At 40.0% G+C, this 8,331-nt stretch overlaps 1 protein-coding gene across 4 annotated transcripts in view; it reads left to right on the top strand.

Moving 5' to 3' along the window:
- The first annotated feature begins 4,567 nt into the window (after positions 1 to 4,567).
- Positions 4,568 to 8,331, top strand: part of ZNF567 (zinc finger protein 567) — a 107,727-nt gene continuing 103,963 nt past the window's right edge. Inside the window, exons 1-2 of one of the 4 annotated variants that reach the window (XM_081807453.1) lie at positions 4,568 to 4,754; positions 7,200 to 7,273. In XM_081807453.1, the coding sequence (XP_081663579.1) occupies positions 7,265 to 7,273 (9 nt within the window). In that variant the 5' untranslated portion in view covers positions 4,568 to 4,754; positions 7,200 to 7,264. Of the gene's footprint in view, positions 4,755 to 4,910; positions 5,045 to 5,068; positions 5,196 to 7,199; positions 7,274 to 8,331 lie in introns of those variants that run through there. The other 3 variants (XM_081807465.1, XM_081807464.1, XM_081807463.1) reach the window with 3 other exon arrangements.

Raw genomic sequence — 8,331 nt, 5'->3', positions numbered from 1 at the left:
ATGCTGCTTTCATGTCTCTCTGATATATGGGTTTAATTTGCTTCTAATTCATTCCTTTTAGCCCTGATACCTGCCAAATACCTATATAATCTTGTTCTAGTAGTCACACTTCACATCTAAGCTTACTAAAAATATAAGGCATGGGGCACCTGGGTGGCTCAGTCGGTTAAGTGTCTGCCTTCAGCTCAGGTCATGATCTTAGGGTCCTGCGGAGTCTGCTTCTCCCTCTCTCCCTGCCCCTTCCCCCAACCCCACTCATGCTCTCTCTGTCAAATAAATAAATAAAATCTTTAAAAAATTGTAAGGCATAAATCTTCTTGAATAAAACCTATTTACCTCCACAGAGCTCTTATGTCATCAGTACAACTTGGTCATAACCTGAGAATGCTGTCATCAGAATGTCTCTTACATATAAATTCCCAACATGTGCTTCTTTAAAGCCTTTATCACAGTCTACATTTATTCCCACATATATTTGATCTTCTTTGTTTAATCATGAGCAAATTAACTCTTTTTAGTGGTGTCCCCTCAAGTACTAGAATAAGCTCCGTGAGCAGGAACTAGATATAAAAGTAGACAAAGATTTATCTCAAGGATATTCATCACAGAGTAATTTTAGTAACTATAAATATCTCAAGGTAGGGAAAAGGTGAAATAAATTATCGGTAGCTATTATAACTATATTAGTTTTTAAAAATTATTATCTTAATTCATATTAAATGTTGAAGAAAGTCATTTGTAATGAATTAATGAGTAAGAAAGGCAGGTTAAGAAATTGAAAGGTTATATACAGTCATAAATAAGAACAAGCTCTGTGGTTAAACCTTCAATTTGTCAATCTTAGCTCTGAAAGTTACTGTGTGCCTTAGTAAGTACTTTATCTGCTCTGCCTAGATTTCCTTATAAAATGAGAAAAACAATAGTATCTGGCACCTCAGCAAGTTGTCAGGATTAACTGAAAACAAACAAAATATTATCTATTTTTTATTGATGATGAAGAAACTATTTCATGTCCTATAATCCACTACTATTAAAGGAAATTCTCTTCAGTTCTTACTGAAGAGTGAAATTTGAGTTTCTTAGGCTCCTCTTCCTTATAATGCTAATATATCACAAAGCACAGCTTGAAAATATAGTCCTTCACTAACAACGTTACCACAGAGATTTTCAGAAAAAAAAGGAGGACAGCAGCTACAGAGTCACCACTCTGTCTCATAAAACTAGCTCAGAAAATCTGACCCACTTAGGTAACAAAGACTATGTTAATTTCATCATCAGGAATATAGAACAATTTTCATTTAAAGCATTTTTCTAAAAAGAATTGTAGGATGGGCTATCTTCTTATTATGAAAACTGTGAGCAAACAGGCTGGCAAAATAACCGGTAACAGCACTAAAACCAGTGTGACTTAAACCTACCAAGTCTTGTGCCCTCTTTTACTTTATTTCATCAATATGAGACACTTTCCGTGTTACGATTCCCCTGTGAATGAGCACAATTCAGGTGACATTTTCAGAGTAAACTATTTGGTCCATAGTAGAGGCTTAATAAAAGTGGCTTTATCATTGCCTTTTGCCACTGAATGTCCGGTTAATGTATTCTACTGGATATAATCCCTGAAAAATTGCTAAGAAATGCCTATATTAAACTTTATATTTATAATTTAGCAATTTCTTGAGTATTTTTGTTCATAAACATGAATACTGCATAGCATTACATTTTTTATTTTTTATATCAGAATATCTCTAATATTAATTTGGATGTAATGTGATTAACAATAACATAATACAGGAAATTATTTTTAGACAAACTCCTCCTAAACTCAACTTCCAAGTATAAGTATTTTTTTATTATTATTTTTTTATTTATTTGACAGAGAGAGACACAGCGAGAGAGGGAACACAAGCAAGGGGAGTGTGAGAGGGAGAAGCAGGTTTCCCGCTGAGCAGGGAGCCCGATGCAGGGCTCGATCCCAGGACCCTGGGATCATGACCTGAGCCGAAGGCAGATGCTTAATGACTGAGCCACCCAGGCGCCCCTCCAAGTATAAGTTATTATAACTAAGTTAGTGGTTCAAAACTTGTTTGGGTCATGTGTACCTTTGATAGTATCATAAAATTATAGAATTTCCCCCAAGAAAAATATGTATTAATAAAATAAATATGCAATAATTGGATATACAATTCTAAGGCAATTCATTTAAGGTGAAGGATTCCTGTTTTGTTTTTTTTTTTAGATTTTTTAAATTTATTTGACACAGAGAGAGAGAGAGAGAGCACAAGTAGGCAGAGCGGCAGGCAGAGGGAGAAGCAGGCTCCTCACTGAGCAGAGAGCCCCATGTGGGGCTTGATCCCAGGACCCTGGGATCATGACCTGAGCCAAAGGCAGACACTTAACTGACTGAGCCAGCCAGGTGCCCCAAATTCTTGTTTTAGATCATCTGGGCATATGGCCCATTTTCTCACTTACAAGTGCCTATTACAATTAACTTTGCTCCTTATCTATGAATGTGGACTTAGATTATCCACATAATAACATGTTTTTAACTTAAGCACTTATTGTCAGTCACTGTTGTAGTGCCCTATTAATATTAACTCTAATCCTCATAAAACCCTTTGAAATTCATACTATTATTGGCATTTTACAAACAAATTATGGAATAGAAAGATATTGAACATATTATCCAAACTCACAAATACTAAATGGCAAAACTAAGATTTTAAGTTAGATTAGGGATCAGCAACTTCTGTAAAGGACCAGATAGTAAAAATGCTAGGCTTTGTGGGCCTAAAGGCAAAGTCAAGGATATTATGTAGTGCTTATTTAACGAGAGAGATAACAAATTTCCACAAACTTTTTAATTGACCAAATTCAAAACTTTATTTGTAGACACTGAAATTTGAAATTCATATAATTTTCACATGTCAAAATATGGCTCTCCTTTTGATATGTTTTTAATTATTGAAAAATGTTAAAAACCAGTCTTAGTTCACAGGCCAAAAAAAAAAAAAAAAATAGGGCACAAGCTGGATTTGGCCTGCTGGGTCAAAGTCTGCTGACCCCTGCTCAAGACTCAGAGACCATTATATAGTACACTGAAATCAATCAAATTATCTACCTTGCCATTTTTCCACTCGTGTGTCTGAAGAATATCTAAAGTACCAAATGTATAATTCTACCTAAACATTGGTCTCTTCCTTAACAAATCATTGTGTAAAGTGAAAAAAGACTATTTCTGCATCACGAGAATGCTCAGGACAAAAAGCATATAAGGGGAGGTGTTGGCAAGTGGCTGTATGAAAATTAACTGTAGGAAGAGCATTTGATGAGGAACTGGGAAAGGAGATCCAACCTCATGGTACCATCATTAACTGGGAAGAGAAGGCCTAGAGACCAGGTCAATGTATAAGCCACTATTTGGCAGGGCATTTCAGATGAAGTTATTCTATATCCTGAGAAACAAAAATGAAATTTCATAAAACAAAGAGAAAGCTCAAAATGACTTCTAGCTTGGCTTTGAGATGTGAACTATAACAATGTTCTCTCATTGCTCTTCTTCTGGAATACAGCAAAAATTGGAAGGAAAATGGAAGGACAACATAGCAGGCCTTTCCTGGAGCCCAGACAGGCTAAACAAGAACACACTTCCTCATCACTAGCAAGCCCCCATGGTATGTATTAAACACACACTAATGGAAGTCTGAGAAAGACTGGAATACTGTTGACTCTTCCTTGTATCATAAGGAAAACTAAGGTTCACTGAAGCCTGGGACTGGAATCTGTTTCTATGTTCACAGCAGTTTTCTGTCAACAGAGCTGTAAAAATGCTGTGGATCTGCAATATGCAGTCTGACCCCACAGAGCTGCCAAGGGGAAGATTCAAAGAAGTAATCCTACTCTTGGTGCCTCAGTATCACGTCTTCCCAGGACCCTGCCTTGGGGGCAATTCCAGCTGTAAAATCGCCACAATAAACACAGGGCTATGCTTTTTTAATTGTAACCTTCATTCTAGGTCTCAAATGTTCAACTTCCCTTTGACAGCCATTTTTGTGCAACTAGCATTTCTGTGCAGTGTGGTTATAGGATGAAATGACAGAGACAGTGAAAGAAAACCCCGTACAAAAAATTCCAAGTGGAACTTACAATTGGGTCAAGAATAGGCTATACTTAATGTACTCTATTCCTTCACTACGTTAAGCACTAGGCTGGACAATACATACAGGGTGCACTGATGAAGGCATGAAGGCAACAAAGGCCATCCTTTAGAACAGGGGGCCCCTGTGGTTAACTAGGGGCTCGAAGTCTCTCACAAGCACAGAATGAATCACACGGGGATCTTGTCCACAGATTCCTCAGCACGAGAACTGCAAAAATGAAGCCCTACCTTACCTAAAAATAAAAAAGCTACACTAAGCCATTTCTCATTAGCCTCCGGTTGGTCACAATAGAGCTGTCATGGAATCACTCGATCACAGTACAACACAACTCACAGTCACAGCTGACCATGGTCATAAAAAAGGCTCCGCCCCCACACAGTCCCGGGAGCCTAATGTGCACCACTCAGGGCCTCCCCACCGTGCGCGCGCGCACACATACACACACTCTGACACACACATACACTCATCACATCCCACACCTACGCAGCCACACAATCACGCACACACACACACGCACACACTCACCTTCTCCACACAGGCCTGACGCTCCTGCTCCACCTGCTTATTACGCGCCTGGGAAACTCCGGACCTCCCGCGGTGAGCTCCTCCCGCACCCAGACCCCGGTCACTTCAACTCACCACACGGAAAACGGTGACCTCAAGCCTAGCGGGAAATGAACACGAGGCTGAGATTCACTAGCTCCCCCAGGGCCTGTGAGAAACGCAGACCACTCTGGAAGAGCGCGGACGTTGACACAAACAGTCCCGGGAGCCGGTAGCTCAGACAGCTGGGCTACTAATGCGCCGCCCCGTGGACTCCTGGGAGCTCCGGCCCACGCGGGAGTGCGCAGGCGCAGATGACTGATCCTTGGCCGGGGGTGAGGTTGGTAGGTCCTAGGGGCTCTGAGGAGGCGGGAACCCGGAGCTCGGACCGAGAGGGCAGACTAGGGAGCCGGCCGCGGAGGGGAGGCCAGGGAGGAAACAGGGAGTTCAAGCGGGCCTGGTAATTCTGAGGAGGGAACCGGAACTGAGCCCACGGTAACCAGACACTCGGATCTGTGCGAGCGGGGCCTCGGGCGTGGTCCGTGGGCGTGACCCTGAGGGTGACAATCGAGTTTGACCTGAAGCGAGCTCCGCGCGGGGAGGGTTTTGTCTGTTTTGACCCCGAGGAAGCTCCATCGCTGGGAGCGGGGCCTCAAACAGCGGGCGCTGTGTGTGTGTGTGTGTGTGTGTGTACCGAATTGAGGCGGCCTCCTGTGCCCAACCTGCTGCGTTTTGGGTGCCTGCTACTCTGAGAGATGTTGGGACTGAATGTGTGTGAAAAGTGGACAGAGTTGTGTTGCTGCCTCGGGTTTCCTCCTTATGTGTCTAATTTTAGAGTAGGTGGGAGTCCTGCTTGATACTATAGGTGACTATGGAGAAGCGAAAGTGATTTTGTGACTTTGCCTGGAATTATGCAGTGTGCATGTAGAATGACATATGGGTACTGTGAGATGGTGGTTTTCTGCAGTAAGTTTGGTTGAATGTAACTGTGCATGTGTTTGTAACCTACTGTTATTATTTGTGATGGTTTTGTGATTGAGAAACCGTGCATGACCACTGTTCAGTTGGGTATTTAAGATTTGATTATCTGAAGAGTGGTCATTAAGCCTGTCTCCAAAATTGTACCTCAATCGCAGTTTAGCAAATAGAGGTATAAGTATTGGAAAGGAAGAGGTAAGATTTCATTCCCCAGATGGTAAGATTCATTACAGGGAAACACTATGTGAACTAAAACCAATGTTTGAAATTAATAGTGTTCCGTGAATAGCAAGCAGTAAAAAACAATCTTTGCTCATAACTAGTACTTTCAACACTGATGTATGAGTGAAGTTTCCTGCTTCTGGATGAAATCAGTGGTAGGGTCAATAGCTTCTTCAGGCATTCCAAGATTAAAAAGTATTTGGTATACTTTTAATCACAAGGTCAGTCTCATTTTAATAGTTAAAATAGTTTGCTAATTAAAACATTCACTGTAGCAGTCAAAACTTCAGACTTCACTTAGCATTGTATCATCTTCTCTTCAGGAAGCCTATAGAGTGGAAGGATCAATTTCTTTTCTAGTTCCATACCTGTACTACTAAAAAGTGTTGTTCAATAGTTAATCCTTAAATTAGCTATTAGTAAATTAATAATAAGTTAATTTTCAATAATTAATTATGCTTATTAGTGTGATACAAGTGAATCAATAAAGATTAAGTAGAGGAACTTAGAGTTCAGAGATTCTCAAGCATATAGGGATATGTAATATATGATAGAGATCGCATTTCACATTAATTGAAAAAATATGGATTACATAATATGTAGTATTGCTAAACAAGAAAACATACAACAAAAAAACTTCACAAGGTAAAAACACTTTAATAGTCATATGAGCAACTAAGAAAAATTATTTGCAATTTAAAATAAAGGGTTTACTAAATAAAAAAGGAAGATAATATCAACTAGGAAATTAAAACATATGAGAAAAATAGACATATTATAAGAAGATGCCATCATAGAAAAGAAATAAAAGGAGCTTATTCTCTCATAATAAGAAATATGTAAGCTAGAACTACAATATATATCTGATAGGCAGAGATTAAAAATTTATTATCAATGGCATTCATCAGGGTGTGGGGAGGTATTCTGTGTTGATACTAACAGTGTAAATTGGTAGAAAGTCCATGAAGAACTATTTGGAAATACATGACAAACCTGTCTTCCATGGGAAATGGAAGGTAGAGCTGCAGAGGGAAAAGCACAATGTTCCCTCTCTCTCTCCAGCAATGACAGATTGCCCAGATCCATTCTAATTCATGAAGAGACTAGGTTTCTTGTGGTGAGGGAGCAGGAATTGCCCTTTTCCCCACTAACCTCCAGCTTGGATATGTGTGGGTACACAGAGTGGGCAAGTGCTGAAACAGTGAAAATTGATGCAGATTTAACTGAATTATTCTGGGAGATCTAAGTCAAATATGGTTTCACATGGCTCTTTGTATCCTCCCATCTCTGCCTTCTCAGGATTCTTCCCTTTTCCAAAAGAAAGGCTCAAAAGAGAAGGTTCATCTCTTGCAAATCTCAAAGCCATGCCTCAGGTGAGATGATGTTTCCTCTCTTTCTGAAATAAGTTGTTTTCAGGTGATATAAACATTTGCTTCCCTATCCTTAAATTTCCGGGATGTTGGCATTTGCTTCCATGAAACTGGTCTCCAGTAGGGCAAGCAAGTGGCCTAAGTGCAAAATATAAGGAGTGCTCATAGGGTTGTGCATCCCTAAATTGTGCATCCTACGTTCCTCACCTTCCCTACCTAGTTACAGACCTGTTCCCAGTTTTTCTTATTCCAACCAGATAAACATAAGCCTTTCCCATGTGTACCTTCTTGTTGTAGCCAATGTTTACATACTGACTTGGTATATTATTCATCATCTCCTTTCTTAGTCTTCTCACAAAAGTACTGCTGGAACAGAAATGTATTATTTTGATTAAAAAGGGAATATATCGGGGCGCCTGGGTGGCTCAGTCGTTAAGCGTCTGCCTTCGGCTCGGGTCATGATCCCAGGGTCCTGGGATCGAGCCCCACATCGGGCTCCCTGCTTGGCGGGAAACCTGCTTCTCCCTCTCCCTCTGCCTGCCGCTCTGCCTACTTGTGCTCTCTCTCTGTCAAATAAATAAATAAATAAAATCTTTAAAAAAATAAAAATAAAAAGGGAATATATTACTTTACTGAATCTATCCATCTTTAATGAATCTATCTTTTCTAGACACTGATTTGAGATCTAAGTTGTGAGGAGTCAAGGAGCAGACATGGAAAAACTTTGATCATCTCCACTCACCTAGGTTTTGCAATGATACAGTGGGAGGTAGAATTGGTAAATTACATCATTAGCTTGTGGTAAGATGTCTTGTTGTGTGAGGTTTCCAAGATAGAGATTGGCTTGCAAGCTTGTACAGAAAATTGTGATCTTGCATTCTCCCTCTGTGATCCTCCTGTGCATTTTATCCAATTCGTACAAACGGTGGCCGGCCAGTGAAAACCTTTCCAGTATTTCAATGCTGTTACAGATTTATTCTTATCTTTTTGTTTCTTCTAATTTTTCATATGTGGGTGCAGCAGAATGAAATGCATATGCTAGTCCATTCTTGAAACATTCT

This window comes from Leptonychotes weddellii, chromosome 16 (genome assembly GCF_054177405.1).
Source record: "Leptonychotes weddellii isolate Sample4059 chromosome 16, ASM5417740v2, whole genome shotgun sequence".
Lineage (NCBI taxonomy): Eukaryota > Metazoa > Chordata > Mammalia > Carnivora > Phocidae > Leptonychotes > Leptonychotes weddellii.
This window is presented reverse-complemented; position numbering and strand designations above follow the sequence as displayed.